We start from the raw sequence: 16,259 nt of genomic DNA on the forward strand, positions 1-16,259 counted from the left end.
AATTTTGTGTACAGCAAATCTCTTGTACTTTAATAATTTAATTAAATATTTTAGTAATTATGTGAGAACAATCGCTTGAGTCTGTAAAAGAAGTTGGTTCTAAGACTCGGGATATCGGCAATAGGAATTGCTTTCGATGGACTCGTGCGGAATCCACTCCTCATACAAGGGCAATCGATTCTTCAGGGTCTCGATCTCCCGCAGAATCCGCATCACATTTCCCCCAACCAGCTTCTTAATAGCAGCATTGCCCCACACCCTATCCCTTGCCAGTTCGGCAAGTAGGAGGGCATAGCTCTTCGGAGCTCCTCCAAGTCCAATGTGATCCACTCCGGCTACCTTGCGCACATAGTTGATTGCAGTGATGGCCTCGCGAACGCCCAGTGTCCGATCGCCACAACGCTCCAGGTTGAGCAAGATTACGCCTCCATTTTCCGGCAATAGGCTGTGGGATATATACAATTAAGAGATGTCCTATAGGACTAAATGAAAGCTCACCTGAGGACGTGGTCTGGAATGGAAGCAATGTTGCTGCTATTGCACATGGACAGCGGTGTGGCATTCGTGAGTAAAACAGGAGCTTTGGCAGTTTTCAAAACAGCCAACATGGCAGCCTCGCTGAGCATCGAAATCTCCACCAGCATGCCCAGGCGGTTCATCTCAAAGAGCATGGTCTATAAAAGAAATAAATGAATGAATAAATACTATCACAATGGTTGTGCCCACCTGTCCAAATTCGTTGAATGAATTCGTAACATTTTCCTCAACAAGATAATCGGGTCTCCGGATTGCTGCCGCCGCCCAAGGAGTGGTGCACTCCAGGCTCGTAATCGAGACGAATCGTGCTCCCAGCAGGTAGATGGAACGCAAGACGGCCGTGCTGGTGCCCAGAGCATGGCCACCACTGATACCCATGAGAACAGCCACCTCGCCGCGGATGTGAGTCTGCTCCATTTCATCAGCTGATTCGACGATGTGCATGGAATCTGTGGCGGCGGTAATCCGCTTGGCCCTATCAATGCCCTCCAGTGTGAGCTGCACGGCATCCAAGTACTGAGCTCCGCACGGCACAGCAATGGGCCAGAGCACAGCACCGATGTGATTCTGTCGCACCTCGAAGAGGTTGCTGCTGTTCAGGCTCATGGTGCTCGGTGGCTTCCACGAGCCCTCGATCAGTGGAGACTCCGTCAGCAGGCGGCGGATGAAGGCGAGTCGGGCCTCCAGGAGCGACGAAGAGCGCAACTGGAGGGCCAGCGGAATACCACCCGCCATGGCAATGCACACGAGCACCACACCAACGCCCAGCAAAATCTTTCGTCCTCGTGATCTCTCTGGTCTCTCCGCAGAGGACTCGCTGCAGGAGTCCTTCTTGGAGCTGTACGTGGGGATGCCCCCGTTGGAGCACCTAATCTTTTCATTTCCACCTCCGAACTTGGTTATCTCCGCGGGCAGTTCGATGTCCGCTATCTCCGTGAATACAAAACATTGCTGCTTACAGTGTGGTTGATGCTGGTGCAGCGGATGAACCTCCAGGAACTCGCGGCTCGGTACGGGATTCATTGCATCGTCTGGTTCCCAAACTCTTGCCTACCCGAGGTTTCCTACCGTAGATTGTGATTCAATTCAACAAGCTTGCACTGCGACGAAAGCTCGAAACTGGGATACTATCGATTTTTCCTGTGTGTCCTGTTCAGTGTTCACATTTTACTCACAAGGACATGCGCGCTGGATAGTTATTTTGTTTAGTATGGCAGCATCCCAGCGTGAGCGGGATAAAAGTGTTTTAAACATGTAATATTCGGTATAAATTGTTGTTTTTTAATATAGTTAAACCCTTTCTTCTTTTAACCAAACAAACATTTTTGGGCTTAAAAGATTTGTAAGCGACTCAATGTTTAATTAATAACGTCTTAGATCTATTTGTAAAAGCTACATTTTAATTTTAATGATTAATTACTCGCATTAACCGACTGACGTTTATAGTGTTTGATATTTAACTACTTCTTGTGCGCCTCTATGACGATTTTCATCAGCTTGTGTGGAGGTAAAGATTCCAAGAGGCACAGCAGCTGGATCTGATTGGTGATGCAGTTGGAGCTCAGGGCGATTTGCACTGCTTGGGCGAAGCGTTCCATGCACTTCTGATATGCGGCATCCGCTTGGGGATCGGTTTTTGATTCCGCCAGCCGTGCGCAGTAGCTCTGCAGGGATTTCACGATCTGCATAAGATCTTGACTGGGCAGCGCTGTCGATTCCCCACTGCTGACAAGCTGTTGCAGAGCACGCAGGAGGGATAGATGCAAATTGCTATAGGCGGAACGGTTGGAGACCAACGGCGCCAGGACCACCCATCGAAGCAGGCCTGCTAGGGGAGTGGTAAAGGGCATGGCTATGGCTCCGGCGGGCAGGACCAAAGGCTGCTGCGAGGCCTGACACAAAGTGGGATTCTCCATCATCCATTCGGTTATGGTGTCCAGCAGAGCATCTGGCGGTGGATTCAATGTCGGCGAACGCTGCTCATTGAGGTACAGATCCGCCACGGCGACCATAAAGTTGGCCGCAAAGTGCGGACCCACCATGGGCAGCTGCTTGAGTTGCTCGGGGGTTTTCCGGGAGTACGAGATAAAGTCGCTGACTATATTTTGGGCCACTTCCAGGCTGAGTGGCGTCTTGCACCCCACCTGTTGCATCCATGTGCCGGCAGAGGAGAGCAGCGGGGCCACGGAGCCGGAAACTGCTGTGCTGATCAGCCGGGACAACAACTTGGATCGCTGCGGTGTCAAGTGGCTTCCGAAGAGCGACAGGAATATGGCGTTGCGGGTGGCATCTCTTCCTGGTCGCGAAAAGTACTCAATCAGCGCTATGATCAGCTGGAACTCCTGGAACAGATTCATTTGGCTAATGGGCAGCGCCTGCGACTTTCGCACGTCGCCATCCTTCGGGGTTCTTTCCAGGAATATGAACTCCGATATAATTTGCATCACCATGTTTTGCTTGTTCCTGCTGGCAATCAATGTTTCTGCAAAATTAAAGCGTAAGAAATGCTTGGGATTTAAAATAAGCAACTTTACCCAGTCGCGTAAGTGCCTCCACCGCACAAGTTGGATAATTATCCAGCTTCATATCGCCCTTCCGTAGCAAGAGCTTATTGCTGTCTATCGACATCGACATCCTCTAGTCCTTTATCTTGTACAAAGCAGTGACAGGTTTTTAAGAATGTATGGTAATGCAACAGAAAAATAAAAACAAACCGTGGAACTTTAGAGGTGGCAGATATTCCGATTGGCAGCTCGATAGTCCACCGATTAAAACCAGAACAATGGTCACTCTAAAACTGATTATCCGTTTTTATCCGAACAAAAACACATAACAGTACATTTAAAAATTGCACTTTTAAAAACTTCCCTTTGAAGGAAACAAAAACGGTTTTCATACATTAATTATTTTACATTTAACACACAATAAAAGGAAAATTTGTTCGCTAACATTATTATATGTAATTTGTATATTTTAATTGAGCGATCTCAAAAACGAATGCATACAGAAGTCTTTTCTTTTATTTGTAGGATAAATACGTATAGATCTTAAATTTCAGTACTGAACTAAAAATATTAACTCTTTAAGATGTATATATATATATAACTATTTTTTCATACATTTATAAGTTGAAGTTTCGATAATATTTCAATTATTAAAAATTGGTTATGCTTTCACTTTATTTGAATTTAACATTCCAGATATTATATAAAAAATATATTGAAAATTTGTGTCACAGCCGATTTCAATACTGACTTACGTTGCTAAAATTCGATTAATTTACATATATTCTTTATTTTATATGTACAACTACATTAGTTTGATAGTATTTCTTTAAAAATAAATGACATGGGACTTTACTAGCCGGTAATAAACTCAATGCCGTAAAATATCTCCACATTGGCAGATAAGATAACTTAACTGAACAAATTTATAGATACCAAACAGACGCATAAAATTGACCAAATGAAGACGAAAACTAGCCAGGCACTGGACTTGAAAGGACTTTTAAAACGATTGACTACGCCGCTTCCCAGGAGCTCTGAGCAAGTGCGTCTCGCAAAGTAAACCAAGAAAACGGGGATAATGTATTGAATGCCAGTGCCTGCGTAGGTGCCAGTAAATGCCACCAAACTGGATAAACTTTCAGTGAAATAGGTGATACAAAAAGGCGGAATTATGGCGAGCAAAGGGAAGCACAGGCGTAGGATAACGCTATAGGATTCATATTGCGACATGTCTAGGAATAGAGATTGAAGGTTGTTCTTCAGCGTTATGGCAACAATGGGAAAACTGGTTGACAGGGTAAATATGGGAAAAAGTGCAAGGAAGTAATCAATGCAAATCAATAGACCTGACCAAAAGTCTACGTAGGCCACATCGTAGGGCAAAAAATCTAATGTGTAAAGGTCTTCGATTCGTTCGAAGGCAAAAATGCCTGTCATGGCCAGTAGAATGTAAAATGCACAAATGATTATGTAGTCAATGGATAGAATTTTGGAAACCATTGACTTGTGTCTGATGGGCGCCAGCAAACTGGGCAGTGAGTGGTGGCACATGAAGGAGTAAACACAGGCGCCGAAAAGAGAGGGAATTCCATATACATTAAAGGTCGCTGGATGACCTTTGGCACCTCTGGAAATCAAAAGTTTTAGCGATATGCAGATCATCAGGGTAAAAGCTGAAATACCACGTTTTAATATCTTATTAGTTGCACAAAATTCGAAGCTTACCCATCCACCGAAAAGCAGCGGTCAGCATCTGCAGGTACTTCGTTTTCTGCACATTAAAGTACACAAATGGACCAAAGATCAATGTGAATCCTATGAGCAACACCCTGTACATGTTCAAGCGAGATATCGTGTGTTCCTTCCAGCAGGCCAGAGATGTATTGTTCTCAAAGTCTCCGGGCCAATACATCAAGTTATTAGTATCCGTTCCATTTGTTTGGTCACTGAAACAAGACGATGAATTAAATTACATTCTCAAACGTATGAGAGAAAGGTTTTCATAACTCGGAAAACAGTTTCCAAATTAGTTTTTGATCCGATGTAAGCTGCGTGCGGTTCTGAGTACTTACCATACGACGTCACGCAGACTTCTTGCCACGGCGGCGGAATATATGCTCAGATCCCCGTAAAGATAAACAATCAGGCAGAGATAGAACATTACGCGGCCAAACTCATTAAAGAATAGTGTCGCCATTTCGCCAAGTTCGAATTTGTGGGACAGCTGATAGTAGTGGAACTCCCGGTTTTGGATGGTCAGCGGAACCCGCTCGAAATCGCCAACTTGCTCGGCTCCCGATGCCAGCGAAACATCATCAGCATTATCATCGTTTTCACTGTTTTCGGCGGAACTGCGACTTTGGCGCAGGGCCTGCAGAGTCTGCCAATTCCTGATTGCATTCGCACAAGCCATTGCTTCTATGATAAAAGTGACCGTCATGTAACTGATGATGGCCAGCAGAACAATGACGATCAGGGAAAGCATCCATCCTGCCCTGGCAAAGACTCCGGGTAGCGTCAGCGCTCCGGTTCCAACGATTAGATTGAAAATGAATATGAAGCCAACCTGTGGATAGAAAAGGAAATTTTAACTCACGGAGCGACAGGTGTTCAGATTGTGGAACGAAAATAAGTGCACACAACGCAAAAATTGTGCAAGTGGGCGTTATGGAGTAGATTCTTATATTTCCACTGGCACACCTATATGTACTTAAGGCGTTTTATACAAAAATATAAGCACAAATCTTTCTGACTTTTGTAAAAATGCACATTTGTTGCGCAAACAGCATAACAAACATGCAACAAATGCATACAATCCTTTGTTTTGGTGAAAGGAGTCGCTGGCTCCACACATTGAAGTTCAACTTACCAGATTCGAGTACGTGGGCGCGGCTTCGCGGCCATTGACAAGGCGAGGCATCTTTACGCTGGTTCTTTGTCTTTTCACCAGGCTTCTATCCAATCCGATTCAATCAAACTCTTAACAAAAAGAAAACAATAATAGAACAGATAGTGCACTCAATGCAGTGTGCCCAACTGTTTTGACGAAATAGAGTATACACACAATTTCCTAACGCCACAGAATTAATTATTTAAACACCCAATTGGCGCGTAATTTTAAAAGTATGTTTGTACACCACAGGAGACGAATTACTTCATTTAAAGCTAAAAACAATTCGATTTTATTTCAAAACAGTAAATTTGTCGTCTAATATATACATTGCACAACATGCGCGTGTGTAGCGAATAAAAGGCTAAACTAAAGCTATCCATGATCGACTAGGAAAGGCTTAGAAATTTTACTGCTTCTTGGGAACTTCAGTGTCGTTTTGCCTCTTCTTGCGATTCTCCAATATACTTGTGATGAAGAACTCGCCGGCTTTGTAGGAGCTGCGCACCAGCGGTCCACTGGCTGTGTACAGGAAACCCAGTTCGTTGCCGCGCTCTTCCCAGTGCTTGAACTTCTCGGGCGTGACGTATTCGATGACCTTGAGGTGCTTATTCGTGGGCTGCATGTACTGACCCAGGGTCACGCAATCTACGCCGGCCTCCCGCAGATCCTTCAAGGTGTTCTCGATCTCCTCGTCGGTCTCGCCAAGTCCCAGCATAATTGAACTCTTGGTGATGAGATTGGGGTTGAATCTCTTCGCTTCGGTTAGCACTTGCAGGGTCTGGCGGTAGTGGGCGCGCCGGTCGCGCACATAGGGAGTGAGCTTCTCAACCGTCTCTATGTTGTGCGCATAAACATCCAGCCCGCTGTTGGCGATCGTCTTCACACACTCCAGATTTCCTCGGAAATCAGGTACTAGGCACTCCACAAAGATGTTTGAGTTGCTAGACATAAAGTATAGATTAGGTTCGAACAAATTTAATAATGAATTCGTCTTACCGCGCCTTAATTTCGCGAACAGTTTCGGCAATGTGCTCCGAGCCACCGTCTGGCAAATCTATGGTAGTAAAGGCATTTTAAGCTATGGCAAGTCAAAAACCACTCCAGTACTTACCATCTCGATCAACTGAGGTCAGAACAATGTAATCCAATCCCCAGGAGGCAATTGCCGTGGCTGTGTTCACGGGTTCGTTTACATCCAGCGGTGGTGGTTTGCGTGCCGTTTTCACCGAACAAAATCTACAGCCTCTGGTGCAAGTGTCGCCCATAAGCTAGGTAAAAAATGTATTGTGAAATGGTGTAGTTAAGAAGTATTGGTTCGTCAATATTCGTTGTCTGGTTGCTTTAAAATGAATTGTAGTTTAAGTGACTTTCATAATTTAAAATTTAAAAATTTAAAAAGACGCCTAAGCTGTGGAAAATAATGTTCAGACTATCTGAGCATGTTCGGTTATCAGCAAAGGTCACCATGGGGGGTCCCTCACCATAATCGTGGCTGTCTGGGTGCCATGCTCGCCGCCGCCCCAGCACTCGCCGATGTTGGGACACCGGGCCTCCTCGCAGACGGTGGACAGCTTGAGCTCGCGCATCTGGGCCTTGATTTTGGCGTAGTTTTTGCCCACGGGAATGGTGGTCTTTAACCAAGGCGGCAATCGCAGTCGCTGCTCCTCGCCCTTTTCGCGGCGTAGCTTTCCATCGTACTGTTCCCACTCGTTTCTGGTGTTGTCCGGATTCTGCACAAAGTCATGGAAATTCGGACCCTTTGCCAGACGTTCACGAATCTCCTCAAGCTTCTCCGCATTCGTTGATGCCGCACGCTGTTATTATTCAATCAAAATAAGTTGTTTTTATATGTACTTTTCAAGCGTTTGCTTACGGTGGCAACTACAATGGGGGCCTCCGCGTGAGTTTTTAAAGCTCGCAACATGACATACATATGAATTATTTTACAATTATTAAAATATAAACGATTTATTTTGCTTGTCGAAACTTATGAAATATTTAGTAAGACCGTTTGCCACTTGCTGTTTTCATGGGCACTTTTTGTGGAGAACAGCTGTTTCTATAAGAAGCGCGTTTATGGTATTTAGTTGGAAAAAATTTATCGCTAGCAGTATTTTAAACAAAGATTTAGAAAGGGGTTCCTTTTAGAGTCATAAAAAATTGTGAGTTGACAAAGTCGCCACTTTTAATTTGTGCATGATTGCATGTAGAAGTTATTCTAAATACTTGTACCTTAAATATATTAATCCCTTCGCAAATTAATCGAACATCGATAGTTCAGCCGGACGAGCGCACTGCCATCACTAGTATATGAGTCGCTTTAAAACAAAAGAAAGTTTTTACCAGCTACATTTCTTTGGTTTCCTTAACTGTGAGTAGTCCAACTCCTGCGAGTGTCAAGCTCGGTCCTAATCGGTGGTGCTCCCCAAGAAATCCCATCACACAACTACGGCTTCGCAGGGGGAGGCGTCCAGCGCTACGGAGGCGAACGAACGCACACCACTGATGGCTGCTGTCAATCTCCAGGCTTCGTGCTCCTCCGGGCTCGCCTCTGAGGATGACGCCAATGTGGGCAGCCAGATAGGCGCGGCGGAGCGTTTGGAACGACCTCCAAGGCGGCAACAGCAGCGGAACAACTACGGCTCCAGCAATCAGGATCAACCGGATGCTGTGCGTATACCGAAGGGAAACTTTGTTGCTTACACATTCAACTATCGAATCCCCTTTCCTGCCAGGCCATACTTGCTGTGCCCAATGTGGTGATGCGTGAACCTTGTGGCTCGCGCCCTTCAAGACTGACCGGTGGAGGAGGCGGCAGTGGTGGTCCGCCCACAAATGAAATGGAGGAAGAGCAGGGCCTGAAATACGGGGCCCAGCATGTGATCAAGTTATTCGTCCCCGTCTCCCTTTGCATGCTGGTAGTGGTGGCTACCATCAACTCCATCAGCTTCTACAACAGCACGGATGTCTATCTGTAGGGTTTACCAGAAATCTACTTATCTGAAGTGTCGGTCGTGACTAAATGTCTCTTTTGTTCTCAGCCTCTACACACCTTTCCATGAACAATCGCCCGAGCCTAGTGTTAAGTTCTGGAGTGCCTTGGCGAACTCCCTGATCCTGATGAGCGTGGTGGTGGTGATGACCTTTTTGCTGATTGTTTTGTACAAGAAGCGTTGCTATCGCATCATTCACGGCTGGCTGATTCTCTCCTCCTTCATGTTGTTGTTCATTTTTACGTACTTATATTTGGAGTAAGCTGAGGCCATTTTCGATTAATGTTCAACTAATAGTTTGCCTAATTTAGAGAGCTTCTTCGCGCCTATAACATACCGATGGACTACCCTACTGCACTACTGATTATGTGGAACTTTGGAGTGGTCGGAATGATGTCCATCCATTGGCAGGGACCTCTGCGGTTGCAGCAAGGATATCTCATTTTCGTGGCAGCCTTGATGGCCTTGGTGTTCATTAAATACCTGCCTGAATGGACTGCCTGGGCTGTATTGGCTGCCATTTCTATTTGGGGTAAGTTTGACACAGCTTGAAGGCCAAGATTGCTGAAATAACTAAGTTTTTTTTATTTTCATTTATTTATAGATCTTATTGCTGTCCTTTCGCCAAGAGGACCCCTCCGCATTCTGGTGGAAACGGCTCAGGAGCGAAATGAGCAAATCTTCCCCGCTCTGATTTATTCATGTAATAATCATCCATCCGCATAAACTTTTAAATTAAATAATATATCCTTTTCAGCCACTGTCGTTTACGCACTTGTAAACACTGTTACGCCGCAGCAATCGCAGGCCACAGCTTCCTCCTCGCCGTCGTCCAGCAACTCCACCACAACCACGAGGGCCACGCAGAACTCGCTGGCTTCGCCAGAGGCAGCAGCGGCTAGTGGCCAACGCACAGGTAACTCCCATCCTCGACAGAATCAGCGGGATGACGGCAGTGTACTGGCAACTGAAGGTATGCCACTTGTGACTTTTAAAAGCAATTTGCGCGGAAACGGTACATATGCATTATATTTTTTATGATTTAACTACTATTCTCAAATGTGTATATGGCTTATTTGGCATTTGGTCTATTGTACTCTCACGTATTTATTGTCTTGTTTAGTTATGTTGGGCATATGGTGTAAGCGCTGCTAGTAGTCCATTTGAGAGTCATTTGCTAGATTAAACCTCTATTGTTTGTTTGTTTCTCACTTCTAGCTGAGGCTGCGGGTTTCACGCAAGAGTGGTCAGCTAACTTGAGCGAACGTGTGGCTCGTCGCCAGATTGAAGTTCAAAGTACTCAGAGTGGAAACGCTCAGCGCTCCAACGAGTATAGGACAGTAACAGCTCCGGATCAGAATCATCCGGATGGGCAAGAAGAACGTAAATATACTATATACATATAGAAGTGTGTAAACCATAAGCGATTCCTGATGAACGATTTTATGTAGGTGGCATAAAGCTTGGCCTCGGCGACTTCATCTTCTACTCGGTATTAGTGGGCAAGGCCTCCAGCTACGGCGACTGGACGACCACAATCGCTTGCTTTGTGGCCATCCTCATTGGACTCTGCCTCACTCTTCTGCTTCTGGCCATTTGGCGCAAGGCGCTACCCGCCCTGCCCATCTCAATAACGTTCGGATTGATATTTTGCTTCGCCACTAGTGCGGTGGTCAAGCCGTTCATGGAGGATCTATCGGCCAAGCAGGTGTTTATATAAACTTGAAAAGACAAGGACACATCAAGTGTCTTACAGTATCATAGTCTAACAAAGCTTTTTGTAATCCAATTCTTTATTTAACAAAATGCATAGTAACAACCTCGACTAATTATTGCTTGCGCTTAATGATCGTTTTGTCCACTATGTTGATCAGCCAGCCGGGTTCCAGGCCGTAGAATACTTGCCTTGGATCCTTCGCTGTGGTGAGCATCTCGTACGCGGAATCTTCCTCAATTTTGGGCAGCTGATAGCCGTACTTCTGGGCCAGAACTAGGCGGTCCTGGCTGATCGCCTCGGGATTGGCCAGGTAGCCGCGATTCTTGGGATCCGTATAGTAGTCCACTGCATCCTGGGGCGGCAGCATGCGGCTAGGAATAGGTACTCCCTTTTCGAACCACTTCTTCGGATTGGCCAGCATGTGAAGGCTGCGTGGATCGTAATAGGCCGTACGGATTACACCGCCGTTCTTCTCTATGGCCGCTATGACCGCCTCGCTGGCGTGCTGCACCTCAATGTTGATCTTAGCCTGGAAATTGTCCAGCCCATCGTCCGTCAGCTGGAAACCGTACTCCATTTCAGCGGGTTTCAGTTTCAGGAGGCCAGAGTTACACAGCGTGCTGATGTCGATGGGCTGGCTGATGTCTATGCGGTTCGTGTCGATGAGCACTTGCAGTTGGAGCAGCGAAATGGGCGGATACTGGCGCTTTAGGTGGTGTCCCTTGTAGTAGGGCTCGTAGGGAAATCTCAAGTAGAAGGGCTGATTGCCCGTTTCATAGCCCAATCGCATGAAGTTCTGCCGCTGACCGGATCCCTTGTTGCCCGCTCCGTGCTTATCTCCTCCGTGTTGTGCCCTGCCGCGCTTGTCCTGCCGAGAAAATAAGCAATATATTTGTTAATAGTTTATTGACGACTGCATGCTGTTATTCAACCACTCACATTCTGTTTTGAGTTTGGATTTGGTCGCAGATTGCCGATTTGAACGCGCGGTAAAGTACGCAACAGCTTCAGCGCCTTGTCCGAGGTCTCCCGCAGGTGTGCCATACCGAAGTTAACTTAATTTATTTAATAAAATTATGTTTATCGGGTGAAAAATAAAATTTACACGAGAGTAAGTATGTAAGTAAGACCGCAGTTGGTCGGCTAACAAATACCAACCGGCTTATAAAATATACCAACTTTTAGGTCTGTGCTTCAGCTATGCGGTATTCAGGTTAGCTGCGACCACACTGCTCTGCCGACGCGCAAAAGCAAACCAAAACTTTATCAAATAAAATCCATTTATACATAGATCTCTTCATTAAAATAGTAAAATTTTATTAAGTTGTAAAAAAGATGACGTGCGGAAAATGTCGCGGTCACAAGGAAAGGAGCGTGAAGTGCCTTTTAGCCGCTTTGGACACAATCAAAGAGCACGCCTTAAGTAAGCCAAATATATTTATATTTACTCATTTAATTTAACATGTTCCACTTTTTAAAGTGATGCAACGAGACTCAGAGGAAAGTTCGAGGACCATAGAACAGCTAAAGATCCACAATGAAAAGCTGCACAAGGCCTTGGACTTGCTGAAGGAGCGGCAGGCATCCTTGGTCCAGGCGGAGAAGCGCAGGAAGCTGTTGCCCACGAAGATCAAGGATGACATATCGCCGCAGACACAAAGCCAAAACTCCCTTAACATGAACATAGCCATTAGCAACATAGATCTATCCGACGAGGACCAGGAAGTGGAGGAAGACGAGAGCATTACCGAAACGGAGACCACTGTCCTCAGCCCGCGCAAACTACGATTGCCAAGTCGAAAGTCGGACATCCGGGATCTGGAGAATGTGCAGCCGAGCAATGTTTCTGCGGTGGGAAATAGTTGGACCCGCAAGACACCCAAGAATCAGGGAGTCCTTACAAAGCTATCACTCACACACAAGAGCAACAACTTGAACTTGAAGCAAACTCGCCTTAAATTCGAAGCAAATAGGACGAGCACCAGTGAAAAGGAAGTCATAGAGGAGAGTCCCAATTTGAGCACCAATCTGAAGAGATCTAGGCCGCCGAGATCTTTAATGCAGAGGTAATTATCCCTACGAATTATTCCAAAAGTGTCACAGAAATATCTTTCAATTACATTGCTCGAAGATCGAATTTCCTTTCTTAAGATTGCTGTGACACTTTCATTTGCCTTTCTTTTTAATACTAAATGCCAAGGTTGCAGAACAGACAACACGAGCGTTTCAAACGCAGACGACTCGCTTACCACCACCAGCAATAGCACAGTCAAGACCATAAAACCAAGTTTTCAGTTGGACATGGACGAGTTTAAATTGGACAGCTCGGAAGATCAGATAATGCCCCCACCGAACACGCCGCCAGGTTTAAAGATCAGCAACACCTCGGATAGTGTAGTTTTATTGACGCCTGCGACCCAGGATATAATCTTTGTGAATGATACACTCGAAGATGTGAGCAAACTGGGCACCATGGATGTTCTGGCCGAAATTATGAAGGACGATGACGACACGTGCTCGAGTGCTTTAAGACAGTACGAGAAGGTTATAATTGACCAGCAGAAGCAAAACCTACCAAATGCCCCAAAAGTTGAGAGCGTCATTCCAATTACCAAAGTCGTGAAAATGGAACCTATATCCCAGCCAGAAACAGACTTAGGCAACGAATCAACAAAACTGCCCGAGGATATTGAAAAGTATCTTATGGATATCAAAGAAGAGGATAGTAGGCATTCGGAGGAGGAGTTTCCGCGACCGATTTTGATCAAGGAGGAACCTGAGGCGACGGTCAAAGAACGTTTTAACATTGAGTGCGTCGAGTGCGAAAAGGTATGTACAATTTTCTCGACCATCCACAACTAAATAATATTTATTTCAAATTCGATCCACTTAGTTCATCAATTTTATGGGTTCAAATCTGACAGACGAGAAGATCAAAGATTATTTGGCAAAGTGCCGGCATGAAGACGCTCGCAGTTCAACTCCGCCGGGATTCTGGAATCCACACATGGTTTCCTTCGCAGAAGGCGATCCACGCAACGAAGTGTTGATAGACACTCGGTTTTGGGACCAGAGATAAAACAAATGACATTTAGGCAATCAATTTACAAATAGTTTTTCAGTTTAGACCATTTCATTTATTATTGATTTTGTTAGTTCTCAATTTGATCACATTTGATTCACAAGTTTCCTCGCTTGGCTTGTTCAATTTCAATGGCCGTGAACAAGGACTTAAAGTTGCCAGCGCCAAATCCCTGAAATAGTAATGATCATGATTTACTTGTTCTTAGCAACAGTAGGTTAAGCAATAAATCTTACATTGTGATTGTAGCGTTGGATAACTTCCAGGAAGAGGGTCGGTCTATCCTGGCAGTTCTTTGTGAAGATCTGCAGCAGATATCCGTTCTCGTCGAAGTCAATCAAAATGTTCAACTTCTTCAAGACCTCCATGTCCTCCTTGATCTTGGTGCGGCTGTGCGAGAGCTGCTCCTGAAGGATCTCGTAGTACGAGGATGGGATGGTCAGGAACTCGGTTCCTCGAGCCTTTAGGTTGCTCACCGCCTCGATAATGTCATCCGTATTAAGAGCAATGTGCTGGACACCACCGCCGCCGTAGTACTCCACGTACTCCTGGATCTGTGACTTCTTTTTCCCATTGGCTGGCTCATTGATCGGCATCTTCACCGTCTCCTCGTAGTTTGCCATCACGATGGACCGCAGGGCGGAGTATTCCGTGTGAATCTGCGAGTCATCCACGGACCAGAAGCGGTGGAACTGCAGGATTCTCTCGTACCAGGAGGCCACGCTCTCCATCTGCAGATCCGGCTGGTTGCCCACCACGTGATCAATGAAGTTCAGCTTGGTGGAGGGCAATCCGTTTAGAAGGACATCTTTGGGCGACCGCTGGAATCCAGGCAGGAAATCTCCAGCGTACCCATTGCGCTCCACGAAAGTGTGGGTAGTGTCGCCGTACTGCATTCAAGTTAAGGATTAATCCTTAAATATTCCAGAATGAAATCCACGGACTTACCGTCTTGATGGTAGCGAATCTCACGAATCCCTGATCATCGCTCTCCTCCCAGATGTCGCGGACCACTTCGGCCCCACGGGACACGGCCAGTGTGAAAATGGCATTCAAATCCTCCACTTCGAAGGCTACATCCTTGACACCGTCGCCGTGGCGCATCAGGTGGAGTCCATGCTCCTCGTCATCCGGCGTGTAGGCGGAGACGAACACAAAGACGATCTTGTTCTGGCGGACGGCATGCTTGGCGAAGCGTCGCTCCCCGGTCTCTAATCCCTGATAGCCAAGTGGTTCGAAGCCCAGTCGAGTGGTATAGTAGCTGGCCGCCTGCTTGGCGTTGCCAACGTAGAAGGTTAAGTGATCAAAGCTTAGAAATTTGCCGGCTTCAGGCTGAAAGTAGTGAAGAAAGTAGGTTGGCATTATACGCTCCAATATTGGCATACGCTTTCGAACTTACTTTGGTTCCTTTGTCAGTATAGCTGGTCTGTTGGTAGTTAAAAAGAAATAATAGAAGTCATTAGAATTAGATCACCTTGAAATGGATCCTTAGAAAGTCTGTATAATTATCATTGGTTTATCCGCTTTTGTTAGACAGTATTTGTTATAAATCCTGTTTGAGAACTCTTTAAAGTCCATTTAATTCGCACTAAAGGGCTGTTACATAACCACATAGCCACCACATGTCCCATCGTCTCATTTACCATTATCACTCAGACTCAATTTATGCAAATCCTCTCCTCGCACGCGATATAGATTTCTTCGTTCCGTCGATCTTACACGATCTTCAAATTGATTATGGCCTGAGCTCAGCCAGTCGGAGGCTTTTTATAGGGCGCTCAGGTAGGTGGATCAGGTGAAAATCCTGTACTAATTTAAATATAAGCCAAACTAGTATTTTGTTTATTTCGAATGCCATATTATCGGAATATCTTAGCTAGCTGGTTATTGATCGCATATTTAAGCTAAACCTGCATGGATTTGTTTACTAGAACAGGTGGATTACTTAATTAATGCAATCTCGAGCGGAATGAATTGCAATATTGTAATGCGGGTCGGGCCTCCAATCTGTTTACTTCGTATCTGAGCGGCGCTTTGCAAGTTCTGCGTTCGAAATTTCACTTCCTTAAGCTCGTTACATGAAGATACAGATAACTATGTGTTCGTTATGCAAAAGTTCGGCCCATGTCAGAATTCAGCTAAATATTCATGAAGTCAAGTCTAGTGAGTTCGAAAATCGGTTGCCAAGTCGTACTAAACTTGATTCCAGTTTCGAGCCCCCAAAAACGCAAACAATGGGCCAACTGAGTGTTAATGCTATCTGAATTGTTATTGTTATTGCCATTGTTACACAGTGCATAATGTGGGGCGTTATTGAAGTTGTTTTGCATTAGAACCGCTTTGCAAGGTTCTCAAAACAAATGTACAAAAACTGGTTAACAAATCTGTTTGTTGTTACGATCTAATAAAGCGGCACACGCTAGTCACAAATCATCTAAATTGATGATTGCCTTTATCGGTTTTTAATTGCGGGGATAATAGCTCTAAGAGGATTGGAAAAGGATTTCAAATCATTAGCTTGATGGTTATT

General features: G+C 45.4%; 8 protein-coding genes and 2 long non-coding RNA genes across 18 annotated transcripts; 4 read left to right on the forward strand and 6 right to left on the reverse strand.

The window, feature by feature from the left end:
* Positions 1 to 24: 24 nt before the first annotated feature.
* CG5282 (uncharacterized protein) lies at positions 25 to 1,672 on the reverse strand. The gene is made up of 3 exons (NM_140964.3): positions 727 to 1,672; positions 499 to 674; positions 25 to 445 (listed from the first exon to the last, which is right to left on the reverse strand). The coding sequence occupies exons 1-3, from the start codon at positions 1,558 to 1,560 to the stop codon at positions 100 to 102; spliced, it is 1,356 nt and encodes a 451-aa protein (NP_649221.1). The 5' UTR covers positions 1,561 to 1,672; the 3' UTR covers positions 25 to 99.
* A 127-nt stretch (positions 1,673 to 1,799) lies between these two features.
* Positions 1,800 to 3,267, reverse strand: CG5274 (uncharacterized protein). 2 transcript variants are annotated; one of them, NM_168854.2, is made up of 3 exons: positions 3,252 to 3,267; positions 3,072 to 3,186; positions 1,800 to 3,019 (listed from the first exon to the last, which is right to left on the reverse strand). In NM_168854.2, exons 2-3 carry the CDS (start codon positions 3,169 to 3,171, stop codon positions 1,998 to 2,000), a joined length of 1,122 nt encoding a protein of 373 aa, NP_730532.1. In that variant the 5' UTR covers positions 3,172 to 3,186; positions 3,252 to 3,267; the 3' UTR covers positions 1,800 to 1,997. The 2 variants fall into 2 exon arrangements, with proteins under 2 accessions (NP_730532.1, NP_649222.1); NM_140965.3 differs by lacking the exon at positions 3,252 to 3,267 and having other exon boundaries at positions 3,072 to 3,225.
* Positions 3,268 to 3,562: 295 nt separating this feature from the next.
* CG5262 (uncharacterized protein) lies at positions 3,563 to 6,076 on the reverse strand. 2 transcript variants are annotated; one of them, NM_001275180.1, is made up of 4 exons: positions 5,914 to 6,076; positions 5,117 to 5,610; positions 4,770 to 4,990; positions 3,563 to 4,717 (listed from the first exon to the last, which is right to left on the reverse strand). In NM_001275180.1, exons 1-4 carry the CDS (start codon positions 5,962 to 5,964, stop codon positions 3,954 to 3,956), a joined length of 1,530 nt encoding a protein of 509 aa, NP_001262109.1. In that variant the 5' UTR covers positions 5,965 to 6,076; the 3' UTR covers positions 3,563 to 3,953. The 2 variants fall into 2 exon arrangements, with proteins under 2 accessions (NP_001262109.1, NP_649223.1); NM_140966.2 differs by having other exon boundaries at positions 3,701 to 4,717.
* A 129-nt stretch (positions 6,077 to 6,205) lies between these two features.
* Positions 6,206 to 7,962, reverse strand: Las (Lipoic acid synthase). The gene is made up of 5 exons (NM_079459.3): positions 7,811 to 7,962; positions 7,419 to 7,751; positions 7,049 to 7,205; positions 6,934 to 6,991; positions 6,206 to 6,878 (listed from the first exon to the last, which is right to left on the reverse strand). Exons 1-5 carry the CDS (start codon positions 7,859 to 7,861, stop codon positions 6,344 to 6,346), a joined length of 1,134 nt encoding a protein of 377 aa, NP_524183.2. The 5' UTR covers positions 7,862 to 7,962; the 3' UTR covers positions 6,206 to 6,343.
* A 106-nt stretch (positions 7,963 to 8,068) lies between these two features.
* Positions 8,069 to 10,757, forward strand: Psn (Presenilin). 5 transcript variants are annotated; one of them, NM_079460.2, is made up of 9 exons: positions 8,069 to 8,308; positions 8,368 to 8,607; positions 8,673 to 8,911; positions 8,979 to 9,188; positions 9,242 to 9,462; positions 9,535 to 9,633; positions 9,688 to 9,945; positions 10,149 to 10,313; positions 10,382 to 10,757. In NM_079460.2, exons 2-9 carry the CDS (start codon positions 8,443 to 8,445, stop codon positions 10,648 to 10,650), a joined length of 1,626 nt encoding a protein of 541 aa, NP_524184.1. In that variant the 5' UTR covers positions 8,069 to 8,308; positions 8,368 to 8,442; the 3' UTR covers positions 10,651 to 10,757. The 5 variants fall into 5 exon arrangements, with proteins under 5 accessions (NP_524184.1, NP_001262110.1, NP_001262111.1 ...); NM_001275181.1 differs by having other exon boundaries at positions 8,196 to 8,308; positions 9,688 to 9,903; NM_001275182.1 differs by having other exon boundaries at positions 8,196 to 8,308; positions 8,398 to 8,607.
* Positions 10,711 to 11,810, reverse strand: mRpL15 (mitochondrial ribosomal protein L15). The gene is made up of 2 exons (NM_079461.3): positions 11,587 to 11,810; positions 10,711 to 11,515 (listed from the first exon to the last, which is right to left on the reverse strand). Exons 1-2 carry the CDS (start codon positions 11,689 to 11,691, stop codon positions 10,760 to 10,762), a joined length of 861 nt encoding a protein of 286 aa, NP_524185.1. The 5' UTR covers positions 11,692 to 11,810; the 3' UTR covers positions 10,711 to 10,759.
* A 40-nt stretch (positions 11,811 to 11,850) lies between these two features.
* CtIP (CTBP-interacting protein) lies at positions 11,851 to 13,971 on the forward strand. Of its 2 annotated transcripts, none has more exons than NM_001300200.1 (4): positions 11,851 to 12,070; positions 12,128 to 12,713; positions 12,848 to 13,476; positions 13,541 to 13,971. In NM_001300200.1, exons 1-3 carry the CDS (start codon positions 11,983 to 11,985, stop codon positions 12,909 to 12,911), a joined length of 738 nt encoding a protein of 245 aa, NP_001287129.1. In that variant the 5' UTR covers positions 11,851 to 11,982; the 3' UTR covers positions 12,912 to 13,476; positions 13,541 to 13,971. The 2 variants fall into 2 exon arrangements, with proteins under 2 accessions (NP_001287129.1, NP_649224.1); NM_140967.3 differs by having other exon boundaries at positions 12,855 to 13,476.
* Hpd (4-hydroxyphenylpyruvate dioxygenase) lies at positions 13,767 to 15,473 on the reverse strand. 2 transcript variants are annotated; one of them, NM_168857.3, is made up of 5 exons: positions 15,373 to 15,473; positions 15,129 to 15,155; positions 14,678 to 15,061; positions 13,966 to 14,619; positions 13,767 to 13,901 (listed from the first exon to the last, which is right to left on the reverse strand). In NM_168857.3, exons 1-5 carry the CDS (start codon positions 15,373 to 15,375, stop codon positions 13,827 to 13,829), a joined length of 1,143 nt encoding a protein of 380 aa, NP_730536.1. In that variant the 5' UTR covers positions 15,376 to 15,473; the 3' UTR covers positions 13,767 to 13,826. The 2 variants fall into 2 exon arrangements, with proteins under 2 accessions (NP_730536.1, NP_649225.1); NM_140968.4 differs by having other exon boundaries at positions 15,129 to 15,473.
* lncRNA:CR45176 (long non-coding RNA:CR45176) lies at positions 15,201 to 15,522 on the forward strand. Its single transcript, NR_125017.1, has one exon. It is a non-coding gene; the product is annotated as a long non-coding RNA:CR45176 (long non-coding RNA).
* Positions 15,523 to 15,554: 32 nt separating this feature from the next.
* lncRNA:CR43943 (long non-coding RNA:CR43943) lies at positions 15,555 to 16,164 on the forward strand. The gene has a single exon (NR_073959.1). It is a non-coding gene; the product is annotated as a long non-coding RNA:CR43943 (long non-coding RNA).
* The last annotated feature ends 95 nt before the right edge of the window (positions 16,165 to 16,259 follow it).

The sequence above is a fragment of the Drosophila melanogaster genome, chromosome 3L (assembly GCF_000001215.4).
Source record: "Drosophila melanogaster chromosome 3L".
Lineage (NCBI taxonomy): Eukaryota > Metazoa > Arthropoda > Insecta > Diptera > Drosophilidae > Drosophila > Drosophila melanogaster.

Coding starts and splice junctions, on each gene's coding strand:
- CG5282 (NM_140964.3), bottom strand. CDS start 1,560: ATGAATCCCGTACCGAGCCGCGAGTTCCTGGAGGTTCATCCGCTGCAC. Junction 675..726: donor CATTCAACGAATTTGGACAG/GTGGGCACAACC, acceptor TTTCTTTTATAG/ACCATGCTCTTTGAGATGAA. Junction 446..498: donor ATTCCAGACCACGTCCTCAG/GTGAGCTTTCAT, acceptor TATATCCCACAG/CCTATTGCCGGAAAATGGAG.
- CG5274 (NM_168854.2), bottom strand. CDS start 3,171: ATGTCGATGTCGATAGACAGCAATAAGCTCTTGCTACGGAAGGGCGAT. Junction 3,020..3,071: donor GGAGGCACTTACGCGACTGG/GTAAAGTTGCTT, acceptor TTAATTTTGCAG/AAACATTGATTGCCAGCAGG.
- CG5262 (NM_001275180.1), bottom strand. CDS start 5,964: ATGCCTCGCCTTGTCAATGGCCGCGAAGCCGCGCCCACGTACTCGAAT. Junction 5,611..5,913: donor CGCCCACGTACTCGAATCTG/GTAAGTTGAACT, acceptor TTCTATCCACAG/GTTGGCTTCATATTCATTTT. Junction 4,718..4,769: donor CGCTGCTTTTCGGTGGATGG/GTAAGCTTCGAA, acceptor GTGGTATTTCAG/CTTTTACCCTGATGATCTGC.
- Las (NM_079459.3), bottom strand. CDS start 7,861: ATGTTGCGAGCTTTAAAAACTCACGCGGAGGCCCCCATTGTAGTTGCC. Junction 7,752..7,810: donor CCCCCATTGTAGTTGCCACC/GTAAGCAAACGC, acceptor GAATAATAACAG/CGTGCGGCATCAACGAATGC. Junction 6,879..6,933: donor GTTCGCGAAATTAAGGCGCG/GTAAGACGAATT, acceptor CTTTATGTCTAG/CAACTCAAACATCTTTGTGG.
- Psn (NM_079460.2), top strand. CDS start 8,443: ATGGCTGCTGTCAATCTCCAGGCTTCGTGCTCCTCCGGGCTCGCCTCT. Junction 8,608..8,672: donor ATCAGGATCAACCGGATGCT/GTGCGTATACCG, acceptor CTTTCCTGCCAG/GCCATACTTGCTGTGCCCAA. Junction 8,912..8,978: donor AACAGCACGGATGTCTATCT/GTAGGGTTTACC, acceptor TTTTGTTCTCAG/CCTCTACACACCTTTCCATG.
- mRpL15 (NM_079461.3), bottom strand. CDS start 11,691: ATGGCACACCTGCGGGAGACCTCGGACAAGGCGCTGAAGCTGTTGCGT. Junction 11,516..11,586: donor ATCCAAACTCAAAACAGAAT/GTGAGTGGTTGA, acceptor TTTTCTCGGCAG/GACAAGCGCGGCAGGGCACA.
- CtIP (NM_140967.3), top strand. CDS start 11,983: ATGACGTGCGGAAAATGTCGCGGTCACAAGGAAAGGAGCGTGAAGTGC. Junction 12,071..12,127: donor AATCAAAGAGCACGCCTTAA/GTAAGCCAAATA, acceptor CACTTTTTAAAG/TGATGCAACGAGACTCAGAG. Junction 13,477..13,540: donor AGTGCGTCGAGTGCGAAAAG/GTATGTACAATT, acceptor CGATCCACTTAG/TTCATCAATTTTATGGGTTC.
- Hpd (NM_168857.3), bottom strand. Junction 14,620..14,677: donor GATTCGCTACCATCAAGACG/GTAAGTCCGTGG, acceptor ACTTGAATGCAG/TACGGCGACACTACCCACAC. Junction 13,902..13,965: donor TCCAACGCTACAATCACAAT/GTAAGATTTATT, acceptor TTACTATTTCAG/GGATTTGGCGCTGGCAACTT.